At 48.3% G+C, this 22,692-nt stretch overlaps 1 protein-coding gene across 1 annotated transcript in view; it reads right to left on the bottom strand.

Moving 5' to 3' along the window:
- Positions 1–12,631: 12,631 nt before the first annotated feature.
- The window catches only part of PIWIL1 (piwi like RNA-mediated gene silencing 1), a 29,363-nt gene continuing 19,302 nt past the window's right edge, over positions 12,632–22,692 (bottom strand). The window contains exons 17-20 of the mRNA XM_008688788.1: positions 22,468–22,621; positions 15,176–15,301; positions 12,912–13,059; positions 12,632–12,754 (exon numbers count right to left, since the gene is read on the bottom strand). Of these exons, the coding sequence (XP_008687010.1) occupies positions 12,638–12,754; positions 12,912–13,059; positions 15,176–15,301; positions 22,468–22,621 (545 nt within the window). The 3' untranslated portion in view covers positions 12,632–12,637. The remainder of the gene's footprint in view (positions 12,755–12,911; positions 13,060–15,175; positions 15,302–22,467; positions 22,622–22,692) is intronic.

The raw sequence follows: 22,692 nt of genomic DNA, 5'->3' as shown, positions 1-22,692 counted from the left end.
CGGCCACAGCCACGCGGCCGGGGCGGGAAGGTCAGAGGGCACAGAGTTTCAATTATGCAAGATGAACAAACTTTGAAGAACTGATGTAAAGAAAATGCTAGATCAAATGGAGGGTCTTAAAAAAAAAATCCAGTTCCAGGAACACTGGCGTAAGAAATGGAGGTCCACGCGACAGTGTGAATACAATTTATGCCACTCCATGTTTAAAGATGGTTGAAATGGTACATTTTCTTACATATACTTCATTGCAGTAAAAAAAAAAAAAAAAAGAATTTCTTAAAAAAAAAATTAGGAGAGGTAGCCAGGACTCATGTTTCTCTAAATATTTTGAAAACATTTACAAAGTTCCCAAAATATGCGGGCAGACCCAAATGTAGGCAAACCCGAGGCAATAATGAGGGACTTGGCTTTGGTGACTGTTACTGAACACTTGCGCAGTACATGATGCCAACTGTATACAACTTCTAGAGAGAAGAAAACTGCCCCAACTCCTGAGGCCAGCAGTGTCGGCAGCAAAAGTAGACAGACGTTACAAGAAATCCACAGACCAAGAGCACCATGAATTAAAAAAAAATCCTTACTGAGATATTAGCGGATGAAATCCAGCGACATATAAATTGGAGGATTGGTGCACGGTGGCCAGCCGTAGGGCATCCCGGGAATGCAGGCTGCCTGAACCTTCGGAGAAAAAGCCAACACACTTTACGAATAGAACAGAAGACAAAAGCTGTCTTGTGAGGCAGGGAAAGCGTTGGACAAAATTCGGTCCCTAGTCAGGAAACCAGGAAAAGAAAGGAATGTATCTCGACTTGATAAAATTAGCAGCCAGCACCGTACCTGATGGGGAAAGACTGACCGCACCCCACTTTCCATCCACACCAACGCAAGGACGTCCGTTTGACCACTTGTGTCCCACACCGCACGCACCACACCTGGAACATCAGGGCAATGAGGAAAGAAAAGTCATGGACTTTGGGCAGGAGGAAGGGAAGCAGCCTTGTTTGCAGAGGACCTGATTGTGTCTTTGGAAAATGCTGAGACAGCTGTCGGCGCGAGGAAGTGCATTTGGCAAAAGGCGACAGGCTGTGAGGTCAACATACACAAATCGCTGGTATTTCTACAAACTAGCCGAGAACAATTAGAAATTAAAATACAAATGTAAGTGGTGTAATAATAAAATAAAAATATAGGTAATTAGCTTTATTCACATCAAACCCACAACATACTTAGGGATAAATTTAACAAAATACGAGTAAACCTGTATGCTGAAAATTATAAAACATGGCTTAGAAATAAAAGGGCTTTTCACCAGAGAAACAGAACATATTCTTGGTTGAGAAGATGTAATATTGTTACATTTCCAATTCCCCCCAAGTGGTCTGTTGATTCAGTGAAATGCCGGTCAAAATCCCAAACAGGCTTTTGCTAGAAATTGATGAACTGATTTTAAAAATGGTGCAGAAATGCAAATGATCTCCGACCACCAAGACAATTCTGAAAAAGATGAACAAAGTCGAAAGACTGCCATTGCCTGATTTTGAGACGTCATTAGTAGCAAAGGTGCCAAGGGAGTTCCGTAGGGGAGAGAAACATGGTGTTTTCTGGAACTGTTGCAGAAAGAGCTAATTGTCTAGGGGGGAAAACTGACCTTTATCTCACGTGGCACACAAAAATTCAAACAGGTCACAGTGCTACGTGAAAAAGTTGAAACTCTAAAGCTTCTAGAAGAAAATGGAAAAATTTGGCCAGGGGGATGTCTTACGTAGGAAAAAAAAGCACAAAGTGTAAGAAAAGAAAAAAACCCTGATAGCGGGATTTCATCAAATTTAAAAACATCTTGGGGCACCGGGGTGGCTCAGCCGGTGAAGCGTCTGCCTTCAGCTCAGGTCATGATCTCAGGGTCCTGGGATGGAACCCACGTTGGGCTCCCTGCTCAGCCGGGAGTTGGCTTCTCCCTCTCCCACTCCCCCTGCTTGTGTTCCCTCTCTGGCTGTGTCTCTCTCAAATAAATACATTAAAAATCTTTTTAAAAAATTCAGAAACGTGTTCTCTTTGAATGATACTTAGCACAAAACAGCGAGCCAGAAACTGGGAGGAAACGTCCGTAGTGCGTATATCTGACGAAAGATCTGTATCTAGAATATATAGACATTTTATAATTCAATTAGACCAACCAATTTTTAAAAAGATGTGCAGAAGATTTGGACAGCTATTTTATAAAAGATGTAAAAACGGCCAGGATGCACAAAGATGCTCGATGTCAGTAGTCAGCGAGGACATACGTGTAATAACCCGAGGAACATAATGTGTTTATACACCCACGGCAATGGCCCTGTAATGTCATCTGAGTTGGGTTATTTCAGTGGAATTTAAAAATTCTATTAAAGGGCGCCTGCGTGGCTCAGTCAGTCAGGCGTCTGACTCCTGACTTCAGCTCAGGTCGTAATGTCAGTGTTGCTGGATCAAGCCGCGGGTTGGGCTCTGTGCTCAGTTTGGAGTCGGCTTCTCCCGGCCCCTCTGCTCCTCCCCCTGCTTGCATGCTCTCTCTCTCTCTCTCTCTCTCTCTCAAATAAATAAAATCTTTTAAAAAAGACAGAAGTTGGGGAGAGAGAATGCAAATAAAGTGCTCTCCAGAAAGATACACGCACACACACTCCCCCAGCCCTGGACTCACAGGCCCGGGGCCAGACTGGGAACGGCAAAGGCGCACACACTGTCAAGGCAGGGCTTCAAGGCCCAGGAATGAAGCGTGGCGGCTGACCGCTTCTCGGGCAGGTGCAGTGTCCGTAAGGCAGCCCTGGTCATGCCACACCTGAGACCGTCAAGTCCCATCAAGTCCCCCTCCAAGGGCCTCCTTCCTGCCCCCGATCTCGGCCAGCCCTGATCACACCCTTGCACTGCACAGGCGACTGGGGAGCCTGGACGAGGATGGGTTGAGCTGGGCCTACTTTTCCAGGTCCCCAGGAAGAGAACCATCCCACGGCGACAGGGCGGCTGGTGCTGACTTCTTGGAGGCCTCATGGGCTGTGGGCGCAGGGGAGACGTTCAGCTCTCTGCCTGGGGTACTTCATCCCAGGGTGGTGACACCCATGTCCAGGTCCCAAGCCGAGATGCTTACTTAGGAGAAGGGGGGGCACTGCCTCTAGTCCCCACAGCCCTCCAGACTGTGGAGGGACAGAGGTCGCAGAGTCATAGGGTTCCTGAACTTGAACGTGCACGAGAAGCCATGCTGGTTGACTTGGGGCTGCATTAATGGTTTATCCAGTCAATACGTATGTGAGAAGCTGCTGCGTGCCGGGTACTGATTGAGAGCCTGGGAGACAGCGTGAACGAGACACAGTCACTACCCTCCTGGGGCCCATGCTCGGGAGAAAGGGGCTCAAAGTAGGTCAGTCCGGGAAACACTTCCATGGCAAAGAGCGGTGGGACTGAACGGAATCACCAAGGGGGCTCGAGCAAAAAGCAGGGAGACCCTAGAGGCGCTCCAACGTGGAACCCGGAGGCACGGAGAAGGTACAGCGGGGTGGAGGGCGCCACGGAGGACAGCGTCCTAGCACCCAGGCACAGGAAGCCTTGTCAAGAGATGGGACATCACTGCTGGATATGCCAGTAGGGTCACTGATGATGGCTGGGAATTGACCGATGAGCACCACGGAGATCAGGGAGGAGCTCCATAAGAGCAGGGGTTAGAGAGAAGGGGAGGGAAGCCCTTGCGGGAAATACAGGCATTTTGCTTTAAGGGGGCGTGGGCGAGCAACACTGACCATCCTCAGCCTCCGTCTGGGGCTCCCTCTGGCGCTCAGGTGCGGCTCGTGAGCTAGCTAACTAGCGCGTGACCCACGCCCGCCGCCGCTGGTGCAGGAACAGCTGTGGGTCAGCCCGCCCTGCGCAGAGCCTGCCGCAGTGTCTGCGTCCTCCGCTGCCTGTAAGTGACCCCCAGTGGAACTGAGCAGTAGGCTGGCTTGTCTGTGTTTCGGGACTAAAATGTCTTCTGCAAGAGGGTACTTTACTGCCCCTCCTTCATCTTGTCACAACTGGCAAAGTCCTCAGGACGCCAAAAACAAAGAAGCCTCCATGGGCAAGGGGGCCCCTGCGGCAGAGCTCGCCGTCCCTGCGGGGAGCCTGCTATCCGTGGGAGCGGGAGCCTGCTGTCCATGGGGGGAGTCCATGGTCCATAGTGGGAGGGCCTACTGTCCTTGGAATTGGTGGAGTCTGCTGTTTGAGGGGGAAGTCTGCTGTCCCTGGGGGGAGCCCTCTGTCCGTGGAGTTGGTGGAGCTTAGCGTCCTTGGGGGGAGCCCGCTGTGCATGGAGTTGGTGGAGTGTACTCTTCGTGTGGGGAGCCCGCTGTCCGTGGGGGGAGCCCTCTGTCCGTGGAGTTGGTGGAAGTTACTGTCTGTAGGGGCAGCTTTCTGTCTGGGGGGGAGCCCTGTGTGTATGGAGTTGGTGGAGCGTACTGCCACTGGGGGGAGCCCTGTGTCCATGGAGTTGGAGCGTAATGTGCATGGGGGAGCCCTCCGTCCATGGTGTTTTTGGAGCGTATTGTCTGTGGGAAGAGCCTACTGTCCATGGAATTCGTGGAGTTTACTGTCCTTGGGGGGAGCCCGCTGTCCATAGAGTTGGTGGAGCGTTCTCTCCACGAGGGGGCGCCCTGTATCCATGGAATTGGTGGAGCGTTCTCTCCGTGGGGGGAACCCTCTGTCCGTGCAGTTGGTGGAGTGTACTGTCATTTGGGGAGCCCACTGTCCATGGTAGTAATGTCCCTGGGGGGACATGGAGTGTAATGTCCCTGGGGGGAGCCCTCCGTCCATGGATTCGGTGGAGTGCACTGTCCGTGGGCGGATCTCGCTGTCTGTGGGGGGAGCCCTGTGTCCATGGAGTTGGTGGAGTGTACTGTCCGTGGGGAAAGCCCGATGTCCTTGCAGTTGGAGTGTCCTGTCCAGGGCAGGAGCCCGCTGTCCGAGTAGTTGGTTGAGTGTTCTGTCAATGGGGGGATCCCTCTGTCGGTGGAGTTGGTGTTCTGTTCGTGAGGGGAGCCCACTGTTACTGGGGGGAGCTTGCTGTCCGTGGAATTGGTGGAGCATACTGTCTGGGGGGGTAGTCTGCTCTCCATGGACTTGCTGGAGCATACTTTCTGTGGGCAGAGCCCACTGTCCATGGAGTTGGTGGAGCGTACTGCCACTGGGGGGAGCCCTCTGTCTGTGGGGGGAGCCCTGTGTCCATGGAGTTGGTGGAGTGTACTGTCTCTGGGTGTAGCCCGCCGTCCGTGCAATCGGTGGAGCGTAATGTGCGTGGGGGGAGCCCGCTGCCATGGAGTTTTGGGAGCATGTCTGTGGGGTAGCTTGCTGTTCCGGAGTTGGTGGAGAGTATTGTCCGTGGGGGCAGCCCGCTCTCCATGGAGTTGGTGGAGTCCCTTGTCCGTGGGGGAAGCCCTCTGTCCATGGGGGAGCCAGTTTTCCCTGGGGGTCCAGTTGTCTTGAGGGGAGCTTGTCTGTGGGGGAAGCCCGTTGTGCATGAAGTGATGGTGCCTATTGTGGGGCAGCCTGATGCACATGGTGGTGGGGGAGTCCACGGTCTATGGAACTGGGGCAGCTAAGGAGCCAGGCTAAGGAAACAGCTGTGGTTCGTGGCAGTTTGGATGTCAGGACGCGGGGTACCTGTGGCAACCATATTTGTTACAAGGGTCTGAGATGTCAAAAATGGCCTGAGTCGCTGCTAATTCTGCAGTAGAAGCGTGGCCAAGCACCCTGGGCCATGACTAGTGGCACTGATTGGCAAGGTGGCACTCCCGCCAGGTGTTGGGGAGGTCATGGCCAGGTGGTGGCATGGGACTTTGGCGGCTGTCCGGGCCCTGCAGGAGGCTGACTTAACTGAAAGCCTGTGCCATAAGGGAAATAGATGGGTTGAAAAATAGGGACAAAGGCTCCTGCTGACCATAAAATAGCAGAACGGGGGACCGTGAGATGTCTGGTACATGGTTGTGGACAGATCTAAAATTTGGGACCCCGCGGGAAAATGTAAACGACCCAGTTCATTCTTGCTGATAAGCCTATGGGAGCTACTGCCTAAGGGGAGGGGTTTATTCCCTTGAAGGCTCAAAGCCAGACACATGGCGGAGCGCCCTCTGCTAAAGGGGGAGCAGCAGGGGTGGACGGCTGCCGCGCACAGGGGCTGGAGCACCCACGCGGAATGCAGACAGACGCACTGGCTCTGATAGACCACGGAGCTGAATGCACACTCATCTATGGAAATCTCTCAAGATTTGGAGGAGAAACAGGTTATTGATGGTTATGGGGGACAAATTATCAAGATCAGACAAATTAGTCTCTATCTAGAGATGGGCTGGCTTCGCCACCCCTCTTTTCTAGTGTGTATGTACCCCGTTACTGAGTACACTGTGGGTGTGGGTGTCCTTCAGGATCTGGACCTAACCAGGGCTGAATTCAGGTTGCATGACTTGAGTTCTCCTCCGTCTCAAGCAGCCGCATCGTGACAGGCGTCAAGTTGGAAGGCTGGGAGGTCAGAGCGGCGAGAGCCTGGGGCAGGGCGAATCCATAACATTTCTGAGCACCAGCTCGTTAGATAAGACAGAAGTAGTGCTGAATACAATATGAACCTTCCCAAGCCCTAAAATGGTACAGGTGTTACAGGCTTTTGCTGGTTGACTGGAGACCTTTCATTCCCCATCTAGCACAGATATTAAGACTTCTATATGCCTTGGTTGAGAAGGGACGCCAATGGGGTCGGGGTGCTAATCCACAAGAGGCCTTCTTATGGGTGAACATGGTGGTTGGACAAGTCCAGGCCCTGGGGTGCTAGCAGTGGACAAGAGCAGGGAGCCTCCGTGGAGGCTCATGTCCAGCAGGGTGTGGCTGACGGCAATGACACAGTGGGAAATCCATTCCAGTTACTCGCATTGGTTCATTAAGCATCTGTTCTGGGAACACCGGTTATATTGTGGAGGTTATACTGTGGAAGGTCGTATTTGAGAGAGCCATGCATAGGCTCAGAGGGGACCAGACAGCTTTAAGAACACTGGGTGACTTTATGGACCCAATGATGCCCCTTGGAAAAAACTGGCCTGGTACCTGGCTTCTAGGGTTCCCGGGGGGCATGACCAGGTGAGTAAGGAAGGTCACTGCGAACCTCAGGACATTTGGGGGACCTCAAAAAAGTAACCCAAGTCTGTAGATATCACAAGAGAGTGTGATGGCAAGTGTTTGGCTGAGCTCTGAGCCTCTAAACACTATTAAAGGCTCACTGTGAAAGTCCTTAGAAGTTTCAGCAAAGCAGATTCAAAAGCTTCACTTATGTACATAATTAAGCAGGTTTTGTTAAAACTGGACTTGTTTTCCCTTTGCTAGAAATGAGGCTGATTTTAGAGCAGGGGTGGTGGCGGAGGGAACCGGTTTCACTAACACACCCTCATGGGTATCCGATTCCAGGGCTCCCTGTCCTTTTTTTTTTTTAGAATTTTATTTTTTTATTTTTTTTTACTTTTTTTTTTTAAATGATTTTTTATTATGTTAGTCACCATACAGTACATCCCCGGTTTCCGATGTAAGGCTCGATGATTCATTAGTTGCGTATAGCACCCAGTGCACCATGCAATACGTGCCCTCCTTACTACCCATCACCGGTCTATCCCATTCCCCCACCCCCCTCCCCTCTGAAGCCCTCAGTTTGTTTCTCATAGTCCATAGTCTCTCATGCTTCGTTCCCCCTTCTGATTACCCCCCCTTTCTTTATCCCTTTCTTCTCCTACCGATCTTCCTATTTCTTATGTTCCATAGATGAGAGGAATCATATGATAGTTGTCTTTCTCTGCTTGACTTATTTCACTTAGCATTATCTCCTCCAGTGCCGTCCATGTTGCAGCAAATGTTGAGAACTCGTTCTTTCTGATAGCTGAGTAATATTCCATTGTATATATGGACCACAACTTCTTAATCCAGTCATCTGTTGAAGGGCATCTCGGCTCCTTCCACGATTTAGCTATTGTGGACAATGCTGCTATGAACATTGGGGTGCATATGGCCCTTCTCTTTACTACGTCTGTATCTTTGGGGTAAACACCCAGTAGTGCAATGGCTGGGTCATAGGGTAGCTCTATTTTTAACTTTTTAAGGGACCTCCACACTGTTTTCCAGAGTGGCTGTACCAACTTGCATTCCCACCAATAATGTAGGAGGGATCCCCTTTCTCCACATCCTCTCCAACAATTGTTGTTTCTTGCCTTGTCAATTTTTCAGGGCTCCCTGTCCTTGAGTGGGCATCACGTACCTGTTGTCTAGGCTGGATTCTCAATTCCACTTTCCTTGCGTATCTGGAGGGTTTCTGTCTGATTGCTTGCACGCTATAGACCTACTTTGAAAGCCCACCTGCAGGGCCACCTCCAGAAAATGAGACAACTGGACTGACCTGTTAGGAAATGTGGAAGTGTTGCTAAGACCATGCATGGTGGGTCCAAAACAATGGTTCCATGATGGGGGCTCTGCTTAGCGCTCTCCGGTCCTGACCCACACCCCTTTCCCGCAGGAAGGCGCTTAGAGCAGTGGTCGTCCCCGTCTCAAAGAGGAACAGGATAAAGCTGGGAGTGGTACTGGCTCCTAGGGACCAAATGGCTACTGTGTTGTTACTGGGGGAAGCCTTGAACTGCTGACGCTCCCTCCTGCTGCAGCTCGAGTCCCCCACTTCCACTGAGGCTCACAGACCTCTGCGGAGTCTGAGGAAAGGGACTCTCGCTGGGCTTGCTGGGGCACCTTGTGCTGCGGTGTGTAACGCTGCTGGGCTTGGGCTGCCAGTCTGCCCCCTCCCCCCCAGGGAAGCACGGCGTGCAGACCACATGGGCCAGAACGGTGCCGGGGGTGGAGGGCAGGAGTGCTGACAACACTCACCCCCATCTCTGGCCTGGGATCTCAGCACCCTGCCGGTCACTCTGTCACAACTGTGGGTTGTGGTCCAGAGCGGGCAGGTAGACGCTACATAGTGCCCGGCACTGCCCCGGCCGTGAGTCACCCTGCAGGACTGTGTCGACGGTTTGGGGTTTGGGGCGGCTTGCTTTGTCTTTTGGTACTGAAGTGTCTTCTCAGTCCGGAGGAGACCTTACTGACCTCACCTACCTTCTAACAGGGGAAAGTGAGAAAGCAGCGGTGGGAGACGAGGGGACAATGGGAAAGACGCCGCCAGGTTTGCAGGCTGCTGGGAACGTACAAGATGCTGGTGCAGGGCCAGGAGAGAGACACGACTGTGTCGGGGACATCCCTGAATGACTGGGTGCCTCGCGGACAGGTTTCATAATCACTACACCGTAGCGGAACAGACGTGCTGTCCCTGGGCGGCCGGGCTGTTCTCTTGGGTGCTTGAGAATCTGCGCGGCCGAGCGCGGGTCCGGAGAGGACAGGGAGCGTGGCTGCGGCGCCGCGGCTGTCCGGAGGGGAGCAGGGGAGGTCTCTAGGAGGGGCAGGGCGCAAAATCAGACCTGCAGGGACAAGCCTGATTGTGACTGCGGTTACAGCAACCATGCAGCAGGGCTGTGGGGTGTGGTGGACAGACCAGCAGGAAAACGCTGCCCTGCACTGGTGTTTCCACCCCATGTTAAAATGAGCCCCACGGCATGACATGAGCAAGCCAGGAGCTGAAGTCCTCATCGGGTCTGACCCCAGGAGGTATGAAATGCCTACAAGAGGAGGGGGGGTGGAGGATGCGTGGGACACCTGCCCCGCTCCAGAGCCAGCGGGACAAGAGATGTGACAGACACAACCACACCAAAGACAGGAAATGTCCTGGGAGAAAGCTTAGATCTGTTCAGAAGGCACAGAAACTTGTCAAACAAGGGGCTGACACATGACCTTGAATTCCAGACGGCACAGTGAGAGGTTCCAGTAGAACGGAGTAGGGAGTCAGAAAACCATCTCAAGAGGTCCTTTCTGATCCTGAAAGGAGGGTAACAGGAGCCCGGCTGTGTCCAAGGGCAGGTGGGGTTGCTGTGGCCTCTGGGTAACCCAGGTGGGTAGGGAGGGGTCCCCTCACCACAAAGCCAGGGGGCACTTCGTGGACACAATCACTTGAAAATTTTACGATTCCTCTGTCACCCTGGACTTTCCAGGAACTGGGTTGGAATAATACACAACCAGAGCTACACCTGGCCCTTGAAATCTTGTGTCTGAATAATGACAACACCAATTATGTGAACTTGAATCAAACCTTAAAATATGCAAAAATAGCCCGAAGATTTGTGCCACAGCATCAGGTTGCCTTTGCTGCTGGGACACAGACACGGTGAACACAAACCCCAGGAGTGTGCTGGGAGCAAGCAGGGCTGAGGGGAGAGCCCCATTGTGATGCACATCTGCAGAGCCCCCACCAAACCACAGGGTTACCTCAGGGACTCCTGAGACCAATGGGTCAGGCAAGGGCTGGGGAGGAAGAGTCTTCTGGGGTAGAACACGTGCGATTTCTCACTTGAAGGAAGCAGCCCAGATTTCAGTCCATTTCTGCTCTGTGGCCTGAAAGCGCTGCAGCGGACTCCTGAGTGGTTGCTCTGCGCTCTCCGGGGCCGGACACGGCCACCACGGGCATCCGAGAGCAGACTGCCCTGTGCCCTCCCTCTTCTGGGTGCGGCCCCTAGACATTCCTGCAAGGAGCTGGTCCTCTGACCACGCCCGCACAGGAGCCAGGCTCGACCTACTGGGGTGGCGCGTCCCTCTGGGTCCAGGAGGTACAGACTGCCGTAGACCGCCAGGGTATTCCTTCCAAGGGGCTGAAGCAGACACGTCAACCTAGACTGTGCCCATCAGTCAAAACCAATGCAGAGGCAGGCAGAACCAAGAGAGCGCACCCATAGCCTCGTCAACCAGACTCCAGATGCCTTCTCAGCCGGCATTTGCCCAAATTCCCAGAAAAACCGCGTGGGACGTGTCTAAGGGACAGTTCACCTGGTATCTTCCCCAGAAGTTCTGATTCTGCGTCTGGCACGGGCCCAGAGCTCATGGTTATTACAAAGCAAACGGGGGGATGATGATGATGAACAGATTCAATCCGGGATCACGCCTCAGATGGAAGGAGCCAGCCAATCATAACCCTCTGGCTGAAACTAATTTGAGCAGGTTTTCTGTCCCTCACAGCCAAGTTTTTTGACTTGAGGGTCTCTTGACTACTGTGACTTTTCCAGATTCCATTTACCAATTCTTAATGGTTTTAAAGACATTAAAACCTTTACACTTTAAGGACTTAAAAGCTCCTGACTAGCCCTACAAATCTATACATAAAAAATACTCCAAACCCATCTTCCACGGTTGCAGGGTCAGACTTCCTCATACCCCTTTCACAGCGGGACAGCCTCCAGCAACTTCCGTCACGGCATCTGGTCTCTGGCACTCTTCTGAAACCTCACATTTCCTGCTCCTTTTCTTCTTGTGTTTACAGCCCAGCTAGGTTAAGGAACCTGGGCTAATAGCCAACGACAATGTTAACAACAGTTATTAGCTTGAAGAACTAAAAGGAAAATAAAATGGTTTTCATTCATGTTAATGAGACTAAGTCCAAAGAGCCTTTATTTGAAAAGACCAAGTACAACGATGCTAAGACGAGGGGTTTATATAGGAGTGCTACCGTGCACAGCCTTCACATTTACAAGCAATGCTTAGACCGGTTCTCAAACTACAGTTTTACTCATTAACTACAAGCCAGCTCTTTGCAACATTTCCTGAAAATTCCGACAAATGTGTACATGTGAATAACTACAGTCATCAACTTCCCAGCGAGGTCCTGCTCTGTCTGCATTTCCTCACAAGCTCCCCGTTCTTGTCCCAGGAACACTGCGGCGGGCAGCTCCAGACACGGAAGTTCAAAACTGATGCCGATTTAGCTTTTATAAATGGAACTGTATCCTTTTGACAGAGTAAGCTCTCCCAGCAGTTTAAAAAATACATTAAATGGAAAGAAAATGCATATGTTTTCAGTAAAAACAAACTACACTGTTAGAATCCAATTTTATTTTATAACAAGTAGAAGGATATCCCCGTTGAAAACAAAATAAATAGTAATGTTAATATAGATTACTGGCCTCTTTTGTGAGAGTCTTAAAATGTTTCTTTGGACAGAAATTTAAAACTTTTCAACCATCTTCTTTTAACCCCCATACCACCTAGCCCCAAAATGAAATAAAAAATTAGCCTACTTCTCCATAGTCTCCTACCATTCCCATACCTTGTACAGATTTTTCAATGGCAGCTTTTTATCTTTAAAATAGATCGGATACCAAATAAAACCCTGTTACCTTACAGCTGTAGTGAGCATCCCACAGTATGCCTTTCTCTCCTTTAAATTAAAAATATTTCAAAAAGAAGATAAAGTAATACAGGTTTACAAAGTACCTTACCCACATTTTTTTCAAAACAAAAATCCTCACAATGTATTTGAGAAGCAAACAAGATAAAATATAAAAGTTTAATTTTTACCTATAAGCCAGTCACAGCAGCAATGCTACAAATGAGACTCCAGATCTCCTAATTCCCTTCCCAAGTTTCATCTAGAAAGATAACAGCTAAAAAAAATAAAAAAATAAAAGCTTAGAAAAACCCCCGAAGCCATAAGGTCAAACAGCAGGAACAGGCCGGTGTCGTCGTCCCCCGTGGGTCAGAGGTAGTACAGGCGGTTGGAGAGGGACAGGTTGGGCTCCCTGTGAATGCTCTGGCCCACCAGGAAAGCCAGCTTGTGGGCGTACTGGCAAGGAGCGGGTACTCGAATGACGCCCTGGAGTGCGAGAAACACAGGGCTGTTACTCTGGCTGTCTCCTGGATCACTCATCTCAGAATTAACCCGAAAAGCCTTTTCTGAAAACAGAGCAACTCGTGTTTTGAAAAGTGAAGCTCGCAGACATGAGTACCCGTCCCCGGGGAGACACACTTACCGGCCAGTTATAGTAGATGTGACACAGCTTGTACGTGAGCCTCTGTATGTGGTCCGGCTTCAGGCCACTGCTGTCGTAGATGACGTTATAGTGCGTGGGAGAAACACTGCCACTTCTCACCGCCTGGCTCACGATAAAAAAATCATACCTGGAATTATAAGAGAAAAGCCACCTGGAGGGGAGGCTTACCTGTCTGAAAGCGGATGTTAACACGGGTCCCATTTCTCACAGAGAAAAGGTCCTGTCTTCTAATGGAAGCTGGCCTCTTCAGGATGAAATTGCTTCCTTCAAGTCCAGAGCACTTGCTGCTCATGGACCATTCTGGAATGCTTATGTGTGACCGAGGTTTCAGAAACCACTATTACTTGGATTTTAAGTAGGTGTCATTGATGCCTCAGGGCATTCAACACGTGCTCGGGCTGCTAGGTTTGGCGGTGTCCCCGAGCCACCCACAGCTCCCTGCCTACACCCCGCGGGGCACGCCAGCGTGCCCACAGAGGTCCTGGAGGGTGGCAGCAGCGGGGGAAATTAGAGACGCTGTTTCAGGCACAGTTGCTCCCAAAACGTTCTTTTACCACAGAACCTTCCCCCTCTTGCTGTTCCTGCTGTTACTTAACAAGAAGAAAACGCTTCATTTTCATCATTAAGGATGCAAAGCAGATTCTCCAGGACTTGAGAACCTCCAGGGACAGAAGCAGAACTAGTGCAGGACCCAAATGGTAAAGCAGACACCGGCAGTGCTGACAGAGAAACGGACATCCGTTTTCCCCTCCCCTTTCTGGGTAGCAGGAACATATCAATCCAGAGATATGGTCGTGTGACCGAATAAAGCTCTAAGGAGATCACGTGTGCAGCGTGCTAGGTCCCCTGAACCCGACAAATCAGAACAACACGACTGATCTAAAACACATTAGTGTTTTAGAAGAAAAAGGGTCGCAGACTCACGAAACCACCTTGCCCTAAACTGCAGAGAAATCACAGCAGAGCTAGAGTCAGACCCTTAGTTCCTGAGTCAGGCACATCAGCGTCCAGAGCGCTGGCAGCTAACGGGACTGGCAGTCCCTACAAGCGGGCTTCTCCGGGCGTGTACAGAGCCTCGGCAGCTAAGCTCTACATAGCATCTGGAAAAAAGTAATGAAATGTGCTCATACTTTATAATTCTACTTGGATTTTACCCAGTCTGTTTCCGTCAGCGTCTCCAGGTCAATACTAGCCCTGAGCTGCGGTTAGCAGAGCAGGAGTGTTAGGAAGAGCGGTGAGGTCACTCTGACCGGTTAGAAGGTCCAGCAGGAAAGGAACTCACTAGGTTAGTATCTTAGCCACTCTGTCTCCCTCAGCTGACTTCCCCCACAAGTAGAATCCTTCCGAAGCACTGCCATAACTAACACCTGCCTGAGAAAAAGAAATCCGAGATAATTCATCTCAACATGGAAATTTCCATTCACTGTCACTAACAGAACTGATTAAAGAGAGCTAAAAATCTGTAGTATCGTTCATCTACATAAAGTTAGTGAGTAAAGTCTCATTTACCCAAGGTCTGTACAGGAAGGGCGTTCCACATTAGCAGCTTTGCACCAAGGCCCGCACTGAGTTAAGCTGCCTTTAAAAGCTCCATCACACTGAAAAAGAGGAACGGTCCTAACAGCGCGCTCTCCTGAGGACAGCGCTGACCTGGACTGAGCGAGAGGCCACCCCTCTGAGCGCAGGTTACTGCCCCTTTGCCCCACAGAAGAGTCTCCGAGGAGACAGGTGTACCCCAGGGTGCTAACAGCGTCGCCCCATGGGCCCCACGTGTCCATGCATGTCCCAGCTAGCTGGCTCTCCTGTGACAAAGCACAGCTCCAGGTTACAAAAGAAGTTCTGTTTACTCAGAAGCCACTTCTCTTATCTGCAATTGCGTTTCAAATGCAACTTCTGACCTTGGTATAACAACAAAGCATTACAGATCTAGAGATTTTTTACTAGGGAACAAGACTCTGAAGATATGGTTACATGTTTAAAAAAAATACAAAAGCAATCTACGGCAGCAATTCTTACCCTCTGTACACATCATTAGCGCCACAGACAATAACCCTCTTCCCCCAAAGAACAACTGCACAGAAACCTGTTTACCATTTTAGACACGAACAAATCAGAGGCTTTAATAATATTATGGGATTAAAGTAATTGAAGACTTTAGTATTTATCAGAAATAGAAGAAAAAGGTAAATGCGTTGAAGTTGATAGAGCAGAAAACAATCTTCACGTCACTGCACACAACTTACCATTCTGGTCTGGTAACTTCTACGTCAATAACCGTCCCGGGAAGTGGGTTCTGAAGTCTTCCTCCAGACTGGGCAAAAAATCTGGCGTTCACTCGTTTCTTCACCACAATTACCGTTAGTCTTGGGCTTAAAGGTGATGATGATGATGAATGTAATGACATTGAGTCTGTCATGCTTCCAGGCACCCAATCAGACATTCCCATTCCCATCCTCCATTTAAAAAGAAACCCCCTCCCTCTTGAGGCAGAGTATCTGTCCAAGTTGTGAAAGGAGACTCCACAGCTTGTAAGGACCTAGACAAGGACCAGGAGTCAACTGTGGGTGGAGCACAGGATGGCATGTGACGTGGGGTCGTTCAGATGTTCCGTCAACAGACAGGCACACCGCTCACCCAGCACACGGAAACTGCACATTCAGCATGCTTCGAAGCGCACAATTCGGAACACTCTTCACTGGGCATTTTCTACTAGGTGAGAAATAAGATCTGGAGTCTAAAATTGCTGATAGGGAAGCCTGTTTGAGCGGTGTCAAAGTCTAACCCAGCACTTCTGGTTCACAAGGCATCGGGGCTCCCCATCTTCATCTCCCTCGTGGGCCCAATCACCCCTCGGCTCACCACATGCTGGTAGAGGACACACCCCTTGCATCCCCCTTGCACCTCACTGCCTGACCCCACTCTCCGGCTGGTTTCCCTATGCCCAGATGAAGCTCCCTTCCCCCGAGTGTCCAGCACTGCACCAGAAGCCATCTGCTGGCTCCTAACATGCCTTCTGGCTCCGTGGAGGGCAGCCCTACAAGTGGCAGCACATGTGGGCTAGAGTACGCTTCACCCCTTTTCTAGCATTGCTGAAAGGCCCATTTCAGAGCTAGTGGCTGAGCACACAGCCGCTTGGCAGTGCAGGGACCGGCAGACGGACGGCGCTCGGGGACCATGTTGGCGTGCACTGGACATCTGGGAGAGAGGACCATGACCAGTGCCTCCGTTTTTTCTGTGTCTTCTCCCAACCAGAACATTACTTCTTAAAGAACAGAAATACACCTGACTCCACACTGTGGGACACAGAGAGCTTTACGGGCAGTGGGATCTGGGATGTCTGGTTCAGGAAGGTCGTCCACAGTATACTGTCTGGACAGACCCCGAAGTGGGAACTTCTGTTTAACGATCGATCTCATTTTGGTCCTTCAAGATAGTCGAATAAGCAAATCCTGAAGGGATGGGGGGTGATTTTACATAAACAGAGGGTATTTGTAGAAACAGCACCATCTACCCAATGAGGTCTAGTGCTGCCCAGTCACTGCGGCTCTGGATGTAACAAAGCCAGTCTCAGGAACCAAAAAACAAAGTGGATTTGAGTCCTCTGACATCATAAGAAACAACTTAGCAAATGTCAGGACAGAAAGGCCAAAAGTATGAAGTGATGTTTTGATTTCTTCTTATATCAAATATCCTGAATCAGCTAATCCATTATGCATTTTAGTGAAAAGTTAACATCAACATTTCAATTAAAAAACAAATACTGCGGTTCTGAGAATAATTACAAATATTGACATCCAAACTGCATTTCTTCAAAGTGAGAAATAATTCTTGGATATTATTCTACTTTCTAAACAACTATAGTTTTTTCTAGACAAGTTATCTACCATTTATTGAGTGCTTCCCGGGGACTGAATGAAATAATGAGTTATTCCTGCATGTTCCTTTCGACAACCTTGGTTAGTCGCTTCCCCGCCTCACAGATGAAGGCAACGCTGGGATGAGACGGACTCTGCTCCCGGGGTGCCCTGCACTTGATCACTCACCTTGGCAGTCTCCCAAGTACAGCACAACTCACAACTACTTCCCGGGATGGCTGGTTGTGCCTCCATCCAAGCCACCACTCGAAACCCCTTCCCTGCGCAATTTAGCCCTATTACCTCCGTGGGAACTGGGCAGGGGATCCCCAGCAGCCACCCTAGGCTCAGTGCCACACACTCACTAGGGTTACCATCTCCTCTGCGAGAGCAATTTCTGCCAGCGCTTCCGGGAACCAAACCCAAAGGACTCAAAAGACTCAAAGCGGCAGAGATGCAGGCCCCACCATGGCCACAGGTGCGTTCCCTGTATCCTAAACATTCAGCTCGAGGCTGGAAGATGAACTATGACTGCTACGCTTTACTTCTTTTTTTAAAAATTTTTATTTATTAGAGAGAGAGAGTGCACACAAGTAGGGGGGAGCAGCAGAGGCAGAGGGAGAAGCAGACTCCCCACTGAGCAGAGAGCCCAACACAGGACTCGATCCCAGGACCCTGGGATCATGACCTGAGCCAAAGGCAGGTGCTTAACTGATCCAGCCAGGCACCCCTACTCTTTATTTCTTGAAAATTTCCTCTCTTCTCGGTCTGAGGAAAAAGCCACTGAGGCTGGACAATGCTGAGGGTGAAAGCGGTAAAGGAAGAGGAGACAAGCAAGCAGCTGCCGCACCGGACACCGCCTGCCCCTACCGCCACGCTTCACTGCCTGTGTGGACGGCACTTCCGACTCTCTTGAGAAACACACCCAATAAGGTTTACAAAATTTCAGAGACCAAAAGAAAAGAAAATTAATACCATTATTTTAGTGAGAAAATACAAGCATAGTAAAGAACATTAACTTTCATTTCTAAGATACTAGAAAATGCTTATTTGCATTTTAATCTGAAACACAATTACTTCAAAAGAGATAAAAAAAAAATCCCTGACTTCTCTGAGGACATCCTATTAAAGAATGAATGGGTCAACCAGGAAATTAAAGAAAAAATTTAAAAATTCATGGAAACAAATGAAAATGAAAACACCTGTTCAAAAATCTTTGGGATGCAGCAAAGACAGTCTTAAAAGGGAAGTATATAGCAATATAAGCCTTTCTCAAACAAGAAAGGTCTCAAATACACAACCTAACCGTACACCTAAAGGAACTGGAGAAAGAACAGCAAATAAAGCCTAAACCCAGCAGAAGAGAAATAATAAAAAGCAGAGTAGAAATCCATGAAACAGAAACCAAAAGAACAGTAGAACAGATCAATGAAACTAGGAGCTGGTTCTTTGAAAGAATCAATAAGATTGATAAACCCCTGGACAGGCTTATCAAAAAAAAAGAGAAAAGAACCCAAATAAAATCATGAATGAAAGAGGAGAGATCACAACTAACACCAAAGAAATACAATTATAAGAACATATTATGAGAAACTATATACCAACAAATTAGGCAACATGGAAGAAATGGCTGCATTCTTAGAGACGCATAAACTACCAAAACTGAACCCGGAAGAAACAGAAAACCTGAACAGGCCCACAACCAGCAAGGGAATTGAAGCATTAATCAAAAATCTCCTGACAAACAAGAGCCCAGGGCCAGGGGGCTTCCCAGGCAAATTCTACCAAACATTTAAAGAACAATTAATACCTATTCTTCCAAAGTGGTTTCAAAAAACAGAAACGGAAGGAAAACTTTCAAACTTTATGAGGCCAGCATTACCTTGATCCCAAAACCAAAGACCCCACCAAAAAAGAGAATTACAGACCAACATCCCTGATGAACATGGATGCCAACATTCTCACCAAAATACTAGCCAATAGGATCCAACAGGACATTAAAAGGATTATTCACCACGACCAAGTGGGATTTATTCCTGGGCTGCAAGGATGGTTCAACATCCACAAATCAATAAATAAGATACACTACATAAATAAAAGACAAGAACCATATGATTCTCTCAATAGATGCAGAAAAAGCATCTGGCAAAGTACGGCACCCTTTTTTGATTAAAACTCTTCTCAGTGTAGGGACAGCGGGAACATACCTCAAATATCATAAAAGCCATCTATGAAAAGCCTACAGTGAGTATCATTCTCACTGGGGAAAAACTGAGAGCTTTTCCCCTAAGGTCAGGCACACGGCAGGGATGTCCACTGTCACCACTCTTGTCCAACATAGTACTGGAAGTCCCAGCCTCAGCAATCAGACAACAAAAAGAAATAAAAGGCATCCAAATCAGCAAAGAACTCTCACTTTTCACAGATGACATGATACTCAATGTGGAAAACCCAGAAGACTCCACCCCGAAATTGCTAGAACGCTCACAGGAATTCAGCAATGTGGCAGGATGTGAAATCAATGCACAGTAATCAGTTGCACTTCTATATGCTAACAACGAGACAGAAGAAAGAGAAATTAAAGAGTTGATCCCATTTACAATTGCACCAGAAATCATAAGATACCTAGGAATAAACTAAAGAGGCAAAGGATCTATACTCAGAAAACTACAGAACACCCATGAAATAAATTGAGGAAGACCCAAAGAAACGGAAAAACATTCCATGCTCATGGAGTGGAAGAACAAATATTGTGAAAATGTCTATACTACCTAGAGCAATCTATACATTCAATGCAATCCCTATCAAAATACCATCAACCTTTTTCCACAGAGCTGGAACAAATAATCCTAAAATTTGTATGGAACCAGAAAAGACCCCAAACAGCCAGAGGAATGTTGAAAAAGAAAACTAGGGGCGCCTGGGTGGCACAGCGGTTAAGCGTCTGCCTTCGGCCCAGGGCGTTATCCCGGCATTATGGGATCGAGCCCCACATCAGGCTCCTCTGCTATGAGCCTGCTTCTTCCTCTTCTGCTCCCCCTGCTTGTGTTCCCTCTCTTGCTGGGTGTCTCTATCTCTGTCAAATAAATAAATAAAATCTTAAAAAAAAAAAAAAAAAAGAAAACTAAAGCTGGAGGCATCACAACTCCAGACTTCAAGCTCTATTACAAAGCTTGTGATCATTAAGAGAACGCTGGTACTGACACAAAAACAGACACATGAATCAGTGGAACAGAAGAGAGACCCAGAAATGGACCTCAACTCACGGTCAACTAATCTTCGACAGAGCAGAAAAGACTATCCAGTGGGAAATGACAGTCTCTTCCATAAATGGAAGTGTGCTGGGAAATGGAGGCCACACGTAGAAGAATGAAACTAGACCACTTTCTTACACCATACACAAACTCAAAATGGATGAAAGACCTCATGTGAGACAGGAATCCATCAGAACCCTAGAGGAGAACACAGGCAGCAACCTCATGTACCTCGGCCACAGCAACTTCTTGCTAGACACGTCCCAAAAGGCAAGGGAAACTAAAAGGCAAAGATGAACTACTGGGACTTCTATCAACGCAAAAAAGCTTTTGACAGTGAAGGAAACAGTTCACAAAACCAAAAGACAGCAGACAGAATGGGAGGAGATATTTGCAAATGTCTTACCAGGTAAAGGGCTAGCATCCATAATCTATAAAGAAGCATTATCAACCTCAACACCCCAAGAACAAATAATCCAGATCAAGAAATGGGCAGAAGAATGAACAGACATGTCTCCAGAGCAGACACTATAATACAGACACGTGAAAAAATGCCCACGTCACTCAGATCAGAGAAATACAGATCAAAACCCTCTGAGATCCCACCTCACACCAGTCAGAACGGCTAATTAACAAGTCAGGAAACGACCGAGGTTGGCGAGGGGTGAGGAGGAAGGGAACCTTCCTACACTGTTGGTGAATGCACCTGAAGCCAGGAAGCCGCTCTGGAAAACAGTATGGAAGTTCTTCAAAAAGTTGAAAGTAGAGCTACTCTGTGACCCAGCAATTGCATTACTGTGTATTTACCCCAAAGATACAAATGTAGTGATCTGAAGGGGCACCTGAACCCCAATGTTCATAGCAGCCATGTCCACAACAGCCAAAATGTGGAAAGAGCCCAGATGTCCACCGACAGATGAATGGATAAAGATGATGTGGTGTGTACACACACACACACACACACACACAGAGACACACACTGGAATACTACTCAGCCATCAAAAAATGAAATCTTGCCATTTGCAATGATGTGAATGGAACTAGAAGGTATTATGCTAAGCGAAATAAGTCAGTAAGAGAAAAACAATTATCACATGATTTCAGTCTTATGTGGAATTTGAGAAGCAAAACAGAAGAGCATGGGGGAAGGGAAGGAAAAATAAAATAAGATGAAAATAAAAAGGGAAGCAAACCACAAGAGACTCTTAACTCTAGGAAACTGAGGGTTGCTGGAGGGGAGGTGGGTGGGGGGATGGGGTAACTGGGTGATGGGCCTTAAGGAAGACACGTGATGGAATGAGCACTGGGTGTTATATGCAAGTGATGAGTCACTAAATTTTACCTCTAAAACTAATAATATACTATATGTTAATTGAATTTAAATAAATTTTAAATAAACATTAAGTCTTAAATTGATGTGTCAATTAAAAAAAAAAGAAATGTGTAGAATTAACACTTAGAATCTGGCCATAGAAGACTTGGAAGTGCCCTCCCATTCAGCGAGAATTAAGAAACAAGCTCTTAATGCCTGCCCCACAGGTCATATAAATCACACTGAGCCCAGATATAGTCAGTCAGTCAGTTTCAAAATCCCTCATTTCTACAGTAATACCAAATGCTGGCTAACAAAGTCTGACAAAAACAACCAGTGTTGCAATATGCATATGCAAGCACACAAAGAGGCCTTTTGGATTTCCTGAGTAACCTTAAACATCGGAATTGCACATCTTTATGATACACTAATAAGCTCTTAATACAACAGTCCCTGACCTCAGCTTGCTCACAATCTGATAGGGTAACAAAATGTAACTTACTGAAACAGCGGTCTGAACTTGGTATGCAATGTCGCTGTCCAATGGAATGGATGAGGGGGCCTGTAGGACAGCAGAGGAGGGTGGACCCCAGTATGGGTTTCAGGGGCGCCAAGCACACCACCCTTGCACATGCACACCATCCAAAAGGAGAAAAGTAACATCATCTCCTAGGAGACTAAACACATGCCAACCATCTTACCTAGATCAAGTACTTGTCCAGTAGAGTTCACAAAGAAATCAAACAGGTATTCATTGTACAAAAAATTGAGAAAGAGTAAACTCAGATGGTTTGGAATTTATTCTAATAACCAATTCTGTGGATGCCTACAGATGTACTGGAATTCTCAGATCCCCGCACGTCAAGGCTTTAGGTGAGAAAGGTGGCAGGCAGAGAACTGGCCAAAGTGTCTTCATATGTCTTTCCTCTCCTTGAAGGGAGGGACCCTCTATACAACCACTCTGCATGTCCAGCCCCTCCCCCTTCCATGCCTTCAAGCCCCACTGCACCCCTGAGGTTAGGTTCTCACTTACCTTTGCATCTGGGAACACTCATTTTAAAGATAAAAAGGTATAATTTTATAAAGAGAAAATGCTCTACAGTTTGCATGCTTACTTGTAACCTCTACCAACAGATTTCAGACAATCCAGAAACTGTGGGACTTCATAGTTAACCAGTGTTTTCAGCTGACCATCTCCTACACCATCCCGATACACGATAATTCGACTAGGCATGTATTCATTGCAGCTATTCCAAGCCCTCAGAGCAGCTGAAAGGAAGCCAGAAAAGTTTTAAATCAATTAACACAGATAAAAGCAGTGTGTTGTGGGACGCCTGGGT

The sequence above is a fragment of the Ursus maritimus genome, unplaced genomic scaffold (genome assembly GCF_017311325.1).
Source record: "Ursus maritimus isolate PB19 unplaced genomic scaffold, ASM1731132v1 scaffold_33, whole genome shotgun sequence".
Classification (NCBI taxonomy): domain Eukaryota; kingdom Metazoa; phylum Chordata; class Mammalia; order Carnivora; family Ursidae; genus Ursus; species Ursus maritimus.
The sequence above is the reverse complement of the archived record's forward strand: the minus strand, read 5'-3'. Positions and strand labels throughout refer to the sequence as shown.